General features: G+C 38.2%; 1 protein-coding gene across 11 annotated transcripts in view; it reads left to right on the forward strand.

Moving 5' to 3' along the window:
- Positions 1–18069, forward strand: part of LOC109416471 (arginine-glutamic acid dipeptide repeats protein) — a 220974-nt gene that overhangs the window by 149448 nt on the left and 53457 nt on the right. For all 11 annotated transcript variants that reach the window (XR_009998004.1, XM_062853708.1, XM_062853709.1 and 8 more), the window contains exon 4: positions 6740–7166. Coding sequence is in view for 10 of the 11 variants with exons in the window: in XM_062853708.1 (XP_062709692.1) it covers positions 7116–7166 (51 nt within the window). In the remaining variant the exon portion in view is untranslated. The remainder of the gene's footprint in view (positions 1–6739; positions 7167–18069) is intronic.

The raw sequence follows: 18069 nt of genomic DNA on the forward strand, positions 1-18069 counted from the left end.
CAAACGGTGGACACATTCTACAGTGGAGTTTGGATTTGTTGCTTTGTTGGGTGTGATTTCTCAGTTTCGATTTGTTCTTGTGTTGCTTTTGTACCTGTTTCTGGATTGTTTTACAAGCATATAGGGCAAGACACACTGTTCAGTAGAGTTATCGAGTTTCAACGATGCGGAAAAGACTCATTTCGTGCGAATTAGGTCATTTGGATGTCATATCTTAAAACACAACTGCAAGAACAAGAATTGGAAAATAGCTATTTTTCAATCTTAGGATAGGGCTTCGTAGTCTAACGACTACCGCTTCTAATACGCATGCAAAAGCTCTTGGGTTCAATTCCTGGTTCTTACCATCTGCTTCGCATCTTCCTACGACTTTTCTACATATGCAACTCAAATATATCATAATCATCTCTAGCTCCAGAAATGGTATTTGGTGATTAGGCCGGTAATTCATAAGGCCCAATGGGTCAGTAAGCAGAATACTAATTGAAAGTTGAATGTTTTTCCGATGTTATAGAGGGTTTTGCTTATCTCCTTGTGACATTCCTCGCATCTAGATTCTAGGGCATACTATTTCTTGAACTATGATCTTGGTTTAACTTTCCAGGTTTTTATGTTCTTTTGTTCCTTTTCTTTCCTCTCCATATCCGAGGAAGTTGTAAGGCCAAATTTCCAAACAGTTCTGTATCATCCCTGGTCAACCAATCACCAATTATATTCAAGTTCATAACTTCAGGTCCACAAATACCTGTGGAATTGCTCAAAGAACACTGAACTGGGAAACAGGCTTTATCCCAATAGGGACGTTACGCCAAGAAGGGAAAGAATCAATCATGTTTATTGAACCTTAATGACAATAAACATTGTAGAGATAAACTGTCCTGAAACTCAATTCTTGACATCATAATTACCATGGTGTTCAGAAATTCGAGACTACACTTGTACACGGATGTGAATCTTCTATTCACATGATCTCTAGTTAGAACATTCCTCACTAGATGGTGCTGCAGTATAATAGATTTGATTTGATTTATCTCAGTACAACAAAGAGATACAATTTTGGTGTCTTCTGCAAACATATTTCTTTGGTCAAACTTTGTCCGGTTACGTATGCTAGTGAGATATCCTTTGAACTAGTGGCACTATGGGATGAAACTAAAGTTGCTTTTTCTAATATCTCGACTCAGTGAAAATATATAATAGTCGTATAAGAGTCATATGTAGAAAAGATTTCCATTTAAGGTACACCGGGGAAGTTGAAACGGGTGGGGCAAGACGAAACAGCGGGTTAACATGATGTTATCCAATGATGGTAAACAGCTTGAATGCCAAAATACATAGTTTTTGATTCAAACAATCTTTCGGCGAAAGAAAAATTGTATTAAAAACTATTTCAAAACTTCGTGTTTCATTTTGCCCCACCCGTTTCAACTTGCCCCGGTGTACCTTAAATATTACCACACGCGATGTATTTCATATAATGGATATCATGGTCTGCATATAAGGCCTCCCGCAAAGATTTTTCAATGAAAATATTCAGAAATTACTCCCGATAATTCGCCATGCATTTATCCTAGGATTTCTATCAGGTTTCATCTTGTAATTCCTCTCGAGAATCCTGAAGGGATTCATCATATCCCATCTCCCGTTATTCCAGTATTCCCCTCAGGATTCTTTATGGCATCCCTTCTGAAATTCCACCCGGGATTCTTTTAGAAGTTCCTTCCGGTATGCATAAATAGTTTTCTCTGGAGATTCCTCCAGAATTCTTTCAGGAATTCCAGCCGGAATTCGTTCCTTGATTTCCTTTATGGATGTCCTAATGTCTCGTGGGCATCAAGGATTCTGGCGGGATACCTTCAGTGATTCCTTTCAGGATCTCTTCACTGATTTCTCCCGCGATTCTTTCAGAGACATCTTCTGGCATTTTTGTCGGGATTCCTTCCGGAATTCCTTTCTGAGTTTTCTCTAAGAATATGTTTTGGGATTCCTTTGGGAATTTCTACAGGATTCTGTTAAAGATCTACTTTTTCTGAAATATCGTAAGATTTCTTCTCTGGGTTCCTTAAGGGATTGCTCTCGAGATTGCTTCCCGATTCTCCCATTTCCGGTTTCTTCTATTTCCGATTTCTTCCATTTCCAGTTTCTCAAGATTATATCTAGGATTCGTTTTTGGGTTTTCTACCAGGATTTCTTCAGGGATTTGTTTCGGAATTCCTCCCAGAATTCCTTCATTGTTACCTCCCGGGATTTCTGCATTAATTTTTTTCCAGGTACCTATGATTCATTCAAATATTCTTTCAAGGATTTTTTTTATCTGTATTAAAGAGATTTCTAGCCCTAGGCTAGTTCATCTCGGGACCCACGCTTTACTTCCCTTCCGAAGGAAGAACTCACATTTTGTGAGTTTGTCGGTAGTGAAATTCGATCCCAGGTCCTCGGCGTGACAGTCAAGTGTTCTAACCATCCAACCAGGTCCGCTCCACTAATCAGAGATTCTTTCCGGGATTTCTTCGGGGATTCCTCCGGGTTCGTCTCAGAGATCTCTCCCAGGATTTCCCCAAGGACATCTCCAGGATATTCAAAGGACTTGTATGAGATTCTTTCAGGAATTATGATTCTTTTAAAGATTTCTGTCGTGATTGTGTAAAGGTTAAGGGTTAAGGGTTTCTCCAGGAATATTTTCCGGCATGCCATAAGGGATTCCTCCATTCATCCCTTCCTGGATTCCTTCGAGCATTGTTTCCGGATTATTTTATAGATTATTCCCAAGAATTCCATCTATACTTCTTTTTGAGTTTTCTTCCGGAATTTCTTCATTGGTTTTTTATCAGGTTTTTTTACAGAATTTCACTTAAGATTCATTCAAATATTCTTTCAATGATTCTTCCTGGAGTTCGTTAAGAGATTTCTCCCGGGATTCTCTCCGGTATTCTTTCATTAATTTCTTCCGGAATTCCTTCACGGGTTTCTCCCGGAAGCTCTCCCGGAATTTTTTCAGGTATTCCTTTCGAGGGATTCCTCCAGCTTTTTCAAGGATTTTTCCCTGTGTTCCGTCAGAAATTCCTACCAAGATTGCTTCATTGATTTATTCCGAGATTGTATCATGATTTTTTTTCGACATTTTCCCTAGGATTCCTTCAGCAATTTCCCTCGGTATTCTTTCCAAGACTCTTTGTAAAATTCTCATAGGATTTTTTTCGGGGTTCCTTTTGAGCTTGCTTCCAGGTTTCTCTCGCGGATTATTCCCAAGATTGCGTCAAGAATTTCGCCAAGATTCTTCCGGGATTCTTTAAGGCATTTTTCCCGAGATTTCTTCCAGATTTTCTTTACAGATTCAGAGGTTTAATCAGGAATCCTTTCAAGGGTACTTTCCGAGATCTCTTCAGGCGTACCTCCGGAATCGTCTCAGAGATGTCTCTCATAATTTCTCCTAGTACTGCTCCAATATCCTGGACTTGTTTGAGATTCTTATAGGAATTACTCTATGATTCCTTTTACGAATTTCTGCCGTGATGGTTTAGAAGATTTCTTCAGATTTTTTTTTCCTGTGTTGTCTTCCGGAATTCCTTCGTGGACTTTTCCGGGGTTCCTTCATTAAGTCCTTCCGGATTTTTTTTTTTTCATAACACTAGTTTACAGTATTTTTGAACTCGGTAAGCTGATAATCGTTTTTGGTGTAGAATCATGCCCCGAGTTCGAAAACGCGAAGGAAAAAAAATTACAGTAGAGCGGATTTTTTTTCGACTTTCCATACAAGGTTGATGGTTTGAAATCGATCCTTGTTCTATTTTTAAGCAAAGTCGCTCACTTCACACATCTCATTCTCCGTAATCAATGCTCCGATTGAACTGAATTTTTTTACTGTAACTCGCCTACATATGATATGTCAAATAAACGTTGAGAAAGAATTTTTAAATTGTTTTTTTTCTTATTGGAAAAAATATATTTCTTCGTATATTTTTGAAAAAATTTCTAAAATTTAAGGAGATCGTCTCCAAAACTCGAGAATACCTTGAATTTCATCAATCTGACGCAAAACCTGCATTCAGATGATCGAATGGTATTATATTCAACTCTTAATTTATGGAAAAAGATTTGAAATTTGTTGGACAAAACGCAAGATATTTGAATTTTAGTTAATTCCATATTTTAAAAAGTTGTAAAACTCAATATTGAGCTAAGACTCAACAACTGTTCTGCTTTAAATTTTTTGAAGCACGGATTCGGAATCAGCGCTAAATTATGCTTCAAAAATTTTGGTCGTTGGCGGAAGTTCACGACTTTCGTTTTATTTTGTAAACTAGTGTAATTCTTCCTGGAGTTTTTTCTCGGAAATCTCTAAGGATTCTTTCCGGGATTTTTCAAAGATTTCTCCGACATTTCTTTAAATATTCCTTCCAGCATTCCATTGATGTCACCCGGGATTTCTTTAGGAATTTCTCAAGGGGTTTTTATTTTTTATTATTATTTTTTTTCGAGATTAAATTAGATATTCGTTCTTTGATTTCTCTTGGGATTCCTTCCTACATTGTTTCAGGAATGCTTTCAGGATTCTCTCAGGGACTTCTATCGACATTCTTTTAGGGATTGCTCTCGGTATTCCGTCAGGTTTTTCAACGGGATTTTTTCTGGGATTCCTCCAGTATTTTCTGTTGGGCTTCTTCAACAGATTTCCCCAAGATTCCTTCTGATATTCTCCCTGAGGTTTTCCTGAGACTTGATTAATCCAGATAATGGCCATGTGTGGGGAAATATGCTTCAAAGGGCAGGAGATTGTCAATATTGATATAAAATGCTTCATAAATATATGGATTCTCCCTAGCGAAAAGATTCTGGACAAAACCGCTGAAAATCGTCCGGAGCTCTCTGAAATCCCGTCGGACCCCTTGCAACGTAACCCTCCGTGAGACCCTCCGAAACCTCCGAAAACGCCTCTGAAACTTCTTACCTCAAAAATCCCCTAAAACCTCTCGGGCCCCATGTAACGCATCTGAAACCCTCCGAAACCTCTGAAAACGCCTCTGTAGCGTCTCGGAAACCCCTGTAAATCCTCTGAAGCTTATTGCAATGCCCCCTAAAATCCACTCGAATCGCATTTAACGCGCTTAAAACCCTCCAAAACCCCCCAAAAAGCCTTTGTAATGCCTCTGTAACGTCTCTGAAACCTGCTGCAAATCTTCTGAAACTTCCTGAAATGCTTTCGGAATCTCCCTAAAACCCCCTCGAGTTCCATGTAACGCCCCTTAAACATCCTGGAATCCCCTTAAACGCCTCTAAAAACTTCTCTATGAGGCCCTGTAACTCCTTCGAATGCTCCTAGAAACCTTCCTGAAACTGACATTATCTTAATTTTTATTTGAAGGCAGATTGTGCAACCATCATCTTACGGTCGCCATATAATTTTTAAACTACCATACACCCTACACGAATAACGGTAATTCAGTGGTTAACTGATTCCAACAACATTAAAAACAACACATGAAGGTTACATTCTCTACAGGGTTGCCCAAGTGATCGAGAATTTTTGGTTGTATGATGCTAAATTTGTATCAGAGGCGCATCAGCTTACATTATGGCGACCGTGACATGATTGTTTGAGTTCGAATGAAAGACTCAGCCGAATAATTCGAAAATTGACGGAATTCTTCGAATGAATTGCATATATCTTCCTGCCATCTGTCCGGATACTTCACTATATTTTGTTTAGGTTCTTTCCTATTGCTTAGGTTTTGTTTAGGTTCTTTCCTATTGCTTGATTTCGTAATACATGTATGGTAAGTGGGGGCAGGATGGGTCACCTAAGAAATGGATCCCTATAACATTCTGAATATAAATAGCATTTCTCTGTTTTCTATCACGACTTCCAGATACACTAGTCAGCTATGATATAAGGGTATAGAAAGGTCATACAGTTTGAAACCTGCTTCTTGACAAACAATTGTCAAAACATGACCCATCTTGCCCCACCTCATTTCTACGGGGGCAAGATGGGTCAGCTATCAGAAATTCGATTTTTCTCCAACAAAAAATACTAGATCTTCTATTTTTTCTCTATACATCTATGCTTCACATACGTACAGATTACATGAAAGAAGTGTTGCACATATCGGTAGATTATTCTCAGAAATAGAATATTTTTATTCAGGTAGCCATAAAAAACTTTGAAAACTTATATTTTTTGTAGAAAAATATTAAAAATATGTTCATAAATTTTCAGCGCTCTAGTCGCTTCGATAATGTAGGTCACATAATAGCCTTTCTATGAAAAATAAAACATTTTTAAAAACTATGCAAACATACCGAAAAATTAGGGTGACCCATCTTGCCCCGTCTACACATTACACGTAGTTATATGGAATGTATAGCATAAGGAGTATAAAGAAAAAATATTTTATTTTTTTTCTGCGCAAGGAACGTAAAGAATTTTAAAAACAATATATCAATTTTTTGTGTATCCACGTCGTTCATCTGGGAAAATTATAGAAAGATTCAAAAAATAAATAGTACGGTTGAAAACGGTACTGACCCATCTTGCCCCCTGACCCATCTTGCCCCCACATACCATACATATTTAAAAGCGAACTTGCAGTGGTGTAATGTGAGTTACAATTACTCTTTGATAAAATTCAGCGCAATATACCTATTCTTTTATAATCTGAAATCAATTTAAAAAAATTCATTCATTTTACATATCTTAATAAGTCTAACATTCTATTTTTTTTTTCTCTTCACTTTCCAGAAACTTCACAAAAACTGCCGCTGCCCGTCAGCCATCCCCAATCGCCCCAGTAGTGTTCGATCGTCATCGATGAAGACAATCGACCCCTAGCTCGTAGCAGTCATCTGTGGTTGTTCCCACGGTATCCAATCAACGTGCTCAAAGCCCGATCATCCCATTGATCCCGGGGGCACCTGCGAATGCGAGGGGTCGCCAGCAGCTGTGTCAGTTCAGGTACTCACGAGATCTGCCGTCCCTCCCAGAGTAGTCAGCCTAGCAGCTGCCACCCCCGTCGACAAAACGGCTCACCCGACGCAGCTAACGTCTTCTCGTCGCCCTCTGCTGGTGGAGGTCGTCGCGCTAGGTCATCCGGCAGTGCTGCTTGAGAGGGGCTAATATGGCCACACCGCCAACCGAGGGAGAAATCAGAGTGGGTCCCGGCCATCAGGTAACCGACATCTATGTACGTAAGCCCAATTGTCCAAAACAAAACGAAACTGAAATCAAGTGCGGTGTATAGAACGGCGCGATGTGTGACGAATGGCGTTCCTTTGAGTATTTAGTTCGGACCTGTTTTGTACGTGGCTTGTTGGGGTTTTGTTAGTATCGAGATAATCGGTGTTTTATTTTTTCCAGCGAACATCTCAGAATCTCTCTCATTTCCTTCGCAATTTGGTTTGTTGGTCTGCGGTTGGGTACAAGGGCAGCAGCATTCCGCACCGTGAACTGTTTATTTGTTGAAAAAAAGGAAGAGCAGAAACATTTTCTCTTCGACCTAAAACAAGTGAAAAATGACTCCGGTTTCCGCGATAAGCACATAAATTATTACTACTCAGTGAAGAAAGGCGTTCATGAAGTGAGAAATCCCAGTTTTGTATCCTCCTATGGAGTCAAGTTTGCTTCTTATAACCTCGATCTGTTGATTAAACTCTATCAAATTGGTAAAATATGTTGTTGAAACATTTGACGATCGATTGTTGGTCAACAATCACGAAATTCTCATCCTTCCGCTTAAAGTAAAAGTAAGCATACCCAACAATATTTTTTGTAATTCTAAGGCCTAAAAAGAGTAGATAAATCGTTTACGTGTAACGCTAAAAAACCGACGAAGGAGAAAAACTTGAACGCGTATTCATACTCCGAGCACTGACTGACACAGCACTCTCACACGAAAAAAGAATACGGTCCAGAACCGGCAAGCGTGCAATCGTCGTCGTCGTCACTAATCTTTCATCTGTGGCAATTTTTCATTGCTTCGCTTTCAATATGTGCGATGATGAGATACAAGTCCATAAAGGCATGTAAACACGTGCTGTGCCGCTTCTGTCGTCGTTGAGTGCCTTTTTCGTTCGTTCCTGGCTGGCTGGCGATGATGTTGCTTTGCGATGCGGTTGCTGTGGTAAAATTTAAATAGATTTTCAATTTTCTTGCCATGATTCAATGGTTCTGTGCTGCGTTGCTTTGCAGCCTATTCGGGGGTTAAATAGTGCGCTTTGCTAATTAGCGGCGCTCATGAAAATCAGGAATGCTCTTGAGGGATTTATGTAATTTATTACCAGCTCAACCTAGAGATAGGTAGATTAATTTTAAGTTTATGCTATTTCGATGGCATTGAAAACATATTTCTAAATTTTGTGATAACAATATGCACACAAAAAAAAACAGAAACATTAACAACAACTGCTTGCATTCGACTCAAGGTTCCAGAATTACAAAAGAAATAATAGAAATTCTTTGGTGTCAACTTATGAACCATGAATTAAAAAAATATGTTAAAATCTCTTAAACGGGCGTTGAACTTCGAAGGTTTTGACAAACACTGTTGAAAGATTTTGACGAACTCCTGGAAATTATGAAACTCGTTCTATGTCTGCTTCACTTCTTTATTGGTGAGCACATCTCAAGTTGCAGATTTTTTTATGGAATTCCTCATGAAATACCTCTTGTGTGATCTTCTATGATTTCTCCATCATACATTTCAGTAATTTCTCCAAACCTTTCCGAAACTCCTAATTTCATATCAAGGTCTCTTGAGGAATGCCTGCCATAATTGCTCCAGAAGTTCTTCCAAGAATTTCTCATGTTGTGTCTTTAGGGATTTCTGTAGGATTACCAAAGACATTTGATTTCCAAGATTCATTCTATCCATGATTTTTGAAAGGATAAATTCTGTCGTTCCTCTTAAAAACTCTGCTGGGATTCCTCCAGTTAATCCTGATAGCATCTTTCCATAACAGCTTCAATATTTCAACTATTCCTACTCGAGGAATATTTGCTAAGTTTCACCCAGGAATTCTTGCTGGATTTATCCAGCTCAATTTGAGGGAGTTTCAGAAAAATTTCCTTCTTCGATTCCGCTAGAAACAATCCTATGATTTCTCCAGCAGTTTTTATTTTCAGGAATTCTCCTTAGAAGGCTCCTTCTGAGATATCACAGTAATTTTTCCGAGAATTCCGGTAATTATTTTTCTTGCGAATACCTGATAGAATTCAACAAGGAATTTCTCCAAAGACTCATTCAGAAATTCCTGGTTAGTTTTTACCAGGAAAGCCCTGCTTCATTTTTTTCTGGAATTCTTCTTGGGATGCATCCAGGGTTTATTTTCGAAGGATTTTTTTTAATAATTCCTTCCGGATTCTCACAACCCTCCAGAAATTCTATCAATTACTAAAGTAATTCCTCATCTGATAGTTCCACGAATTTCTTTGGGAATTCTACCAGAAATAACTTATCATGTTGCGGTAGAAATTTCTCCGGGTATTCTCACGGAATTCATCCAGCTATTTCCTCCAGATAAATTCTTTAGTGATTTAGTGTTCTCACTTCCATGGCACATGAAATAGAATTCGTTTCCACTGTTGTCTACTGTCATGTCACTTGGAGTTTAAAAGTTATGTTCCAGTAGGGATGTTATGTCAAAAATAAGTAAAAGATGTAATGGTTGTGCTGTATCGAGCTAAATAACATTTCTTATACAACGTTATTTCGAGTTACGTTATATCGAGGTATGACTGTACGTTAGGTTGTCTCTTATTTTGCAAACATTGGAAAAGTTTTAAGTTCGTTAGTAGGAAATGATCGTTTTAGCTAAGATATGATCGTGTCAAAATTTGAAGTCCGTATCTCAATGCTAAGTGGTCCCTCAAGTGGCCTAAAGTTGTCAAAAATTGTATGGAACTAAAAAACGAAACAATACGCTATTCTACTAAAACCAATGATTTCAGGACTATTAAGGGCCAAAATTGTGCTTAGAATTGCAATATCTTTTCTCGTTTTTAAGTTATTAAACAAAATAGGGTAAGTTTCATTCGGAATCTAAAAAAATGTCAAAAATGCTGATTTTTCGGTTGTTTTTTGTTAATAACTCAGAAATGAGTAAAGATATCGTAATTCTAATCTAAGGGTTCCTAAAATCATCGGTTTTAGTAGAATAACGTATTTTGGTCGTCGAAAAAAAAAGTCATGTTTTTTAGTTCCATACAATTTTTGACTATTTTAGGCCCCTTGAAAGACCACTTAGCCTTGAGATACGGACTTCAAATTTTGACACGATCATATCTCAGCTAAAACGATCATTTTTCACTGAAAAAACTTAAAACATTTCTAATTTTTTGCAAAAAGAAGGGACGGCCTACTGTACGTCCAAAATGAAGAGATTTATTCTATCGCCAAGTCTGTTTTTCTGGTCAAACCCGTAAAAGTATTTACAGCCTGGAAAAGTTTATGTGAAACTTCATAGGAATTTGCGTTGAGCTTCTGAAAGTTGTTCATGGATTACAATCTTGGAAGAATTTCTGGTTTTTCTTTATAAACGTGAAATTTAACCTTGCTTTTTTGGTGACCGAAGCTTGAGAGAAAACAGAGTTTCACAAGGCCTTTATTTGGATTTTTTAATTACCGGTGGATCTTGAGAAATTTTCTGCGGGAATCTCTGAATTATTTCTAGAAGAAATTTCCAGAATTTCCACAGTTGTATGATCACACGATTGACTGAAGGACCATGAACAATTATGGAACCTCGTCATCCTGGGATTGGACTTCGATATCTATTCTGATAACTGGGAACAATATCTGTTAGGTGTAGCATGGTTGTGTTTTGTGCATTTGTAGTGTTCCATTTTGTTTTTCGTATCTTGCGTTTTCAAACGTGCGACCCGATTCAGATACACTACAAATGTATCGTTGGGCGCCAGTGTAACAAGTATAGTTATTCTGAACACTGTAAATGCATGAGCTTCCCCACGTTGTGTGCCCAAATAACAAATACACTGAAACCTTATAAATGTTCATTGCATTTCCTTTCAACTAAATTTCAGGCTGGATTTATTATGTTGTAATAGAAACCTGAAACAAAAACTGAATCATCAGGGGCTTCCTTCTAGAGATGGGCGAATCGTTCGCGAACGGTTCAAAAGAACTAGTTCTTTGGGGAGAACGAATGAAATGTCATTTGATTTAAAAGAACGATAGTTCTCCGTTCTCACAAAAACAAGAAAACTGAATGTCCCTCAGAACCATTCATTCATATTTTTCAAAGATGATGTTTTCTGAGAGAGTGAATGTTGTCAATGCTCTACCAAACTATCTCGCAAAATAATTTGCCGATGACATGCAGCTAGTTCGAGAATGGCAAATGAGAAATATCGGGTCAATGCATGAGACCACAAATCTTATATTTTACGGAGTTGGATTTACAAACATTAAAATGTTCCTCTAATTTTGCAAATAACACGTAAAATAACTTGACAAGAGTAGGTCTGTAACATTTTGGTAAGGTACCTTAGTACTAGTTCTACATTAGATTTACCAAACAAAGATAAAAACTGCTGAACGATAGAACGGTTCACGAGAACTAGTTCTTTCTAAAGAACTGTTCAATTGAGAACGATTCCGTTGAAAGAACTGTTTTGCCCATCTCTACTTCCTTCAGCAATTACTTCTGTGGATTATTTCAGAAATTCCTTCTAAGGATTCTTTCAGAAACTCGTTCTGGGCGATTTCTCGAGGAACTAAAGCTGTCGATTTCTCCACATCTTCAGGAATTTGTTCTAGTAATTTCTCCAGAAATTTCATTTGGGGATTTCTGCAGGAATTCCTGCTGGGGATTTCTCCTAAAAGTATTTCTGGAGATTCCTTCAAGAAGGGGTTGTGGGGATTTATCCCTTTTCTCTTTTGAGATTCCTCCAAATATTTCTTCTGTGGATTCTTCTAAAAAAATATCTGGGAACTCAATCTGTCGATTACATCTGGGGATTCCTTCATGAATTTCTCCTAAGGATTCTTCCTGGAATTCTTGCTGGGGATTTCCTCAGGAACTTTTTCAGGAGATTCCTTAAAAGATAAAGAAGTATTTCTTCTAGGGATTACTCCAGGAATTTAATCTAATCTTTGGATTATACTCGGAATTATTTCTGGAATTTCTTGCTTTTTGGAAATTTCTCTATAAATTAATATTATTATTATATTTTATTAAAGACACTTTACCAAATAAGTTGGCATTCGTGCCCAACCATCTCTATAAATGCTTTCTGTGGATTCTTCCATATGTTTGATAAGAAACTCTTCCGAGCATTCCTCCGAGGGTTTAACCCAAGAATTCGATTTATGCACATATTCAAGATTTCCAAAAGGTACTTCTAGAAAATTCCTAGGAAAAAAACTCCTGGAACTACAGAAAGACCTTCTGTAGGAATCCTAAAAAGAACTCCTGATGGATTCTTAAAAAAACATTTCAGAATGGGATGGTTGGCTAATTCCCAGAAACAAAAATGCTGGAAAATTGCTAACATTAAATTCAGGAGGACTCCCAGAAAGAACTATGTATAACAAATCCTTGAAGGGCTTCCTGAAGAAAGTTCTGCAGCATTCCCAGAATAAACTCTTGAATGTTTTTCTAAAGGAACTCTTGAAGGATTGTAGTAGGAAATCATGGAAAATTTCGTAAGACGATCGTGTCCGACGTAATGCAAACCCAGTGGAAGTACGGTCTTCCGTCGACATACCATTACAGATCGCTGGAGATCGCCGGACGAATCTCGGAAGTACTTAGGTTTGTTTTCGGACTTGCAGTATTCGGGGTGTAATCCCTGAAGGATTTTTAGGAAGAATGCCAGAAGGATTTGTCTTTTATTATTATCTTGATGTTATTTATTATTATTATTAATATTTATTAAAGACACTTTACCACTTATGTGGCATTCGTGTCTATTCTCTTGATGGAATCACAGAAAACCTTTGAAAAAAAAAAGCCAGGAAGAACTTCGGAAGGAACCTTAGAAGAAATTCCTGGATAAATTTTAGGGGATTTCTCAACTTCTCAAGGAATCCCCATAGAAACTCCAGGAAGAGTTTAGGAAAGGACATATGTTTGATTTCCAGGAGGAACTTCTGAAGAAGCTCCTGGACAAATCCCAGGGGTCAGCAGCTTTTTAGGTATCCATACAAATATATTTGTAGAAATTCGAGATGGAACTTCTAAGATGAAACCTAAAAGTAGTTCTGGAGGAAAATCGAAAGATTGCATAGAAAAATCCCATGTAATTTCCTAAAGATACTCCAGAAGAAACTCTTCTAGCAAGTCCTAGTGGAGCTTCTTATGAAAATACCAAGAAAAACGTTTGTTTAGTTTCATATTATTGATTTTTTTTTGTTAGAAGTGAGCACGAATGATAACAAAAGGGACGGAAACAGGTGGTGTCGTAATTGCTTTGTTTTCGAATAGGTTGAATTTTGAAGCATAGGATTAGAGCGAGTAATGGCGCTTAAGCCTAGGTTTTTCAACCAGGACATAAGGCGCAAATTCTTATGTTCCATCCCAGGACGAGGAGCTTCGATGGAGTGACGTAAACTTTCTTAGCAACGTCACTCCCAACGTTTTTGTTTCACACAATAACACATACTAGGGTGCGTGTACCAATTATGGCACTACCTAAGGAAAGCTATTTATACAAAAATAACGAGAAGACCAACGAATATCATCAATATGTTAAAATATAGCTTAGTTTCCATACCTTTCAGGAAAAATATAGAAACTACTTTTAGTATTTATTACGGCGTGTGCCAATGATAGGAACCCTGTACCAGTTATGGCTACATTTTTTAACTTCCGTTCCTTTTCGCACTATACTATACTATACGAAGGGCCAGACGATATGTCGCCGTTCTCTGGTTTTGTTCAATTGTATTCTATGGCACTGCACAGTAGGCCTGGCCGCTTCAATGCTTGTAATGCATCTTCGATGCATTGCAAGCATTGCTAAGTATTGACAAGATAAATTATATAAGTTGTTGATTCTATCATTTTCCAGGATTCTTCAAGTGATGGTTGCCTAAGTGTAGGCTAGACTATGATGAATTTGGAAGCAAAGGATTATTTATTATAAACATAATGTTCACGAACTATAATTAGCATTAGCATTAGCATTAAGCGAGTCGCACAAATTCGTAGGTGGTACAGTCCTAGACCGCTGTTATGAGGGTTGCCTCCTTCCCGTCCGAACCAAAGCACAAAGATTTGGGACTAATATCTGACTCTTAGACAAGACTGACGCAATCCTCCAATGGTCGAGCACTGTCCTGGCCACGTCCTTGCGACTGCTGAGGAATGGGAAAGGATGGTTAGTTTTGGACACCTATGAAAAATGTAGACAACTCTACGATCTCTCAGGCCTAGGTGTCGCGGGAATTAGGGTGTTGTTAGTGGAAGGGTAAACTCCAAAGGATACGCTTGGTTAACGTTCAGGCACACCATTGTTAGACTGCTTCGAATCAGTTGTATGCCCAATTCATCCTGGTTTTCTCGTCATATTGTTGGCATTTGGTTGAATTACTAGATTCTTCGGTTGATAATCTGAAATATAAAATAATATTAACATCGTACGTCAAATAAGCTACATATTAGTGATACGCTCGCCACAGTTACATATTTTTAAAATATTATTTATATCGTACGATACATTTACCTGAATCCTGCTGAAATAAAATGTTAATTAGCACTGCTAATCAGTAAATTGAAACACAAATACTACAAAACACAAGGAAAAGAGCATCAAACTTTGATCTTGGTATATTTAAAAATACGATAAATATCAAGATCAAAATTTGATTTGGTAGATCTTACACCGCAACGCACCATTCTAAGGTGATCTACCCACGTTACGGGGTACATAATATTCACGAACTATAATGATCACAAACTTGAAATCGGTAATTTACCACATTTTCTGGGTGCATAAACCGCATTTTTCCCAACCCAATAATCGAATGATCATCGTTCAATTACCGTTTGATCGTTCGATATTCAAATTGACGGGCAATTGACGCACACGGCTCTCATCAATGATGCGCATTGCGCGGACCGATCGTAAAGAAAAAAAAAAGCAATACTCCAAACGAAAGCTTATTGTACACACATAATGTAAACAAAATTCATATGATGGAAGTGCTTGGTTGGTTTGGTACCACATTATTGTGCACTGCCTGCATGCTGCTACCCGACCCGAAAGAGGATGGAAGCCAATACGGCATCCATCTACATTCTACAGCAAAAAAAAAATACCAAACACGCGCATTCGATTGTTACCGAGGAGCGTCCCGTCCTCGTCCATCCGTTGTCGTCCGTCATCGAAGTTGTTATTGTTGTTTGGAAATTTATTACCCCAACCAAGCTGCTATATGAGAGTGTAAGCCGCGGCGAGCTACCACTTCTCTATCCGACGGCGCAGCGGCTCCGTGTGTTGTGTAGCTCCCCGCGCACTGTAATTAATTTTAAATTGTTCAAATTTTTCACAGTGTATAATTAGCCAATAAGTAATGCTGCGGGCGCGAAGCGCGCGAGCTCGCCGTGGAAGACGGACGAGCGTAGAAGAAGTAATCGGTTTTTACGGTTCTTATGCTTTGGAAAAGTACAAGTATTCTGTGACCCTTCGGTGATCAACATTTACTGATCGTTATATCGAAACTGACTAGCCTGATTTTGGTGCATCCTAAACGAAATAAATATAAACTAAAAATAAAAATCTTATAAGTATATAGGTATATGTTTTTCAAAAACCTAAACCTCACTATATATATTTTGGAAATGTGATAAAACTCTGCCGAAAGAGATATAGGTTTGTGAAAAGGGAGTGTTCACGGTGCGGCTTCGGAGTCAGCTTGGCTTTCTATTCCGCAGAATTGTTACTTCTTCTGTGGCTTAGTTGGTTAAAGCGCCGGTCTTGCGAATACGGAGTCGTGGGTTCGAATCTCACCAGAACGCGATTTTTTTTCACAAATATCATCTCAATTTGACAATCAGCAACATTTCGTGTCATCTAATTGCAAGTTTTTACAATGTGATAAAACTCCTTGAAGATTTTCTAGTAGTTTGCGGGGCTTTTGGTAACATTTGTGAATACGTTTGAGACAAAATTTTCAAATTTCTGAAAGATTTACCGATTGACTTTTCGAAGATGTTGCTGAAAATCATTGAAATTGCGACAATAGAATTTTTCTTGAATTACTGAAGAAGTTCACTAAGGCGTTACCTGAAATAGCTGCAAAAATGTCCCGTAAAGCAGCAAAGGTTATTTCTGAAATATTTTCTTTGAGATTTTTAAGCGAATATTTCTGACGATTGCAAAAATGATATATCAGTAACTGAAGAGATTCTATCTGACCGGTTAGCAAAAAAGTTTGATATTTTCTTGTATGATTTCTGTAAGCTCGTTATACAACAATTATGTGCTTCGATCAATTACATCCACACATTGTTGTAGCAACATTCTGACAGTCGTTACCTTTTTGAAGTTCATCAAAATGTTCAAGTCTTACCTTACCGGTCAGACTAAGGCCTGATTGTCCTCTGCTGTACGTAGGAGTCGTCTCCATTCTACTCGGTCCATGGCTGTGCGTCTCCAGTTGCGTACTCTGTGAAGGGTCCGCAAATCGTCCTCCAAACAAATCTTCAAACAGGAATGGGAAATTTCATAATAAAAATGTCATGTTTTGTTATATGCTAATTCCTTTGTAAGGAGCGGACCTGGTGTGATGGTTAGAACTCTTGACCATCACGCCGAGGACCTGGGATCGAATCCCACTCCCGACAAACTCGCAAAATGTGAGTTCTTCCTTCGGAAGGGAAGTAAAGCGTTGGTCCCGCGATGAACTAGCCTAGGGCTAAAAATCTCGTTAATACAGATAAAAAAAATAAAAAAAAAAAAAAAATTAAAAAAAATTCCTTTGTCCCTAGTAAGACGTTTTTATCGGCTACATCACTAATTTTCCAAAACTAATCAGGCTTGTCCGCACTGAGCGCATGAAAATTCTGCTCTTTGGATTTACACCATCAAGCACATCATAAATTAGAAATCTTTTCATCTTATCCGATAGAAGGATGTTAAAATATTGTAAATGTCATTTCGAACTGTCAAAAAACCGCACCGCAGCGCCGCACGGGCCGTTCAAAGTGAAATGCACTAGAGTGTTTTCACCCGGGTGAAAATCTCTTTGCGCGCTCCGTGTGGCTCTGCGGTGCGGTTTTTTGACAGTTCGAAATGACATTTACAATATTTTAACATCCTTCTATCTGATAAGATGAAAAGATTTCTAATTTATGATGTGCTTGATGGTGTAAATCCAAAGAGCAAAATTTTCATGCGCTCAGTGCGGACAAGCCTGAAACTAATCACCATTATGGATTGATGATGTAAACGAACGAAAATTTACACCGGAATTGAAAAGTGTCATGACATTTTTTTTTTCCATGAAATTTCGTAACATTTCTCATCTATGTCTTAAAGTGCAACTTTTAAAACGTGTTATTTTTTCGAATTTCCAGTAATTTAGCTTTAAGTTCGAAGAAACCAAAGTGAATCAATTCACGTTTGTCTTTTTTCGCCCAGATTTTCCCTGTTCCTATTTTGTAAACGTCGGAGGCCCATCATTGAAAAGTTGTTTCTTATTGACTATTGCTTGCTCATCGCACTGCACTCTGGTCTGGTGTTCTACAAGACACAAAAACGGATGCACTAGTAGAAGGGCAACTAGGGAAGCAGAATGCTGTAAAGAAGAGAAAAAAAAAAAACAACTACAACAACCGTCCGAATGAGTTTCAAGTATTTTAACGGTTTCTGTTAATTGGTTCTCTAGAGGTGGTTTGATTGAACGTTTTACTTTCATTCGGGTTGGACTGAGCTCGCGGGCGGGTGACGCTGGTCTGGGCTGTGCTGGCTGCCAAGCTCGGTATAGATGGTGGGTGTTGTAAAGTGGATCGACAGACCAACAGACCGATTCAACAAACGCGTTATTTGTTTTTGTTCCGTCGGGAAGAAAAGGAAATGAGAGAGATTTATGTTTTTTTTTCCTGCGTTGG

This window comes from Aedes albopictus, chromosome 2, assembly GCF_035046485.1.
Source record: "Aedes albopictus strain Foshan chromosome 2, AalbF5, whole genome shotgun sequence".
Classification (NCBI taxonomy): Eukaryota; Metazoa; Arthropoda; class Insecta; order Diptera; family Culicidae; genus Aedes; species Aedes albopictus.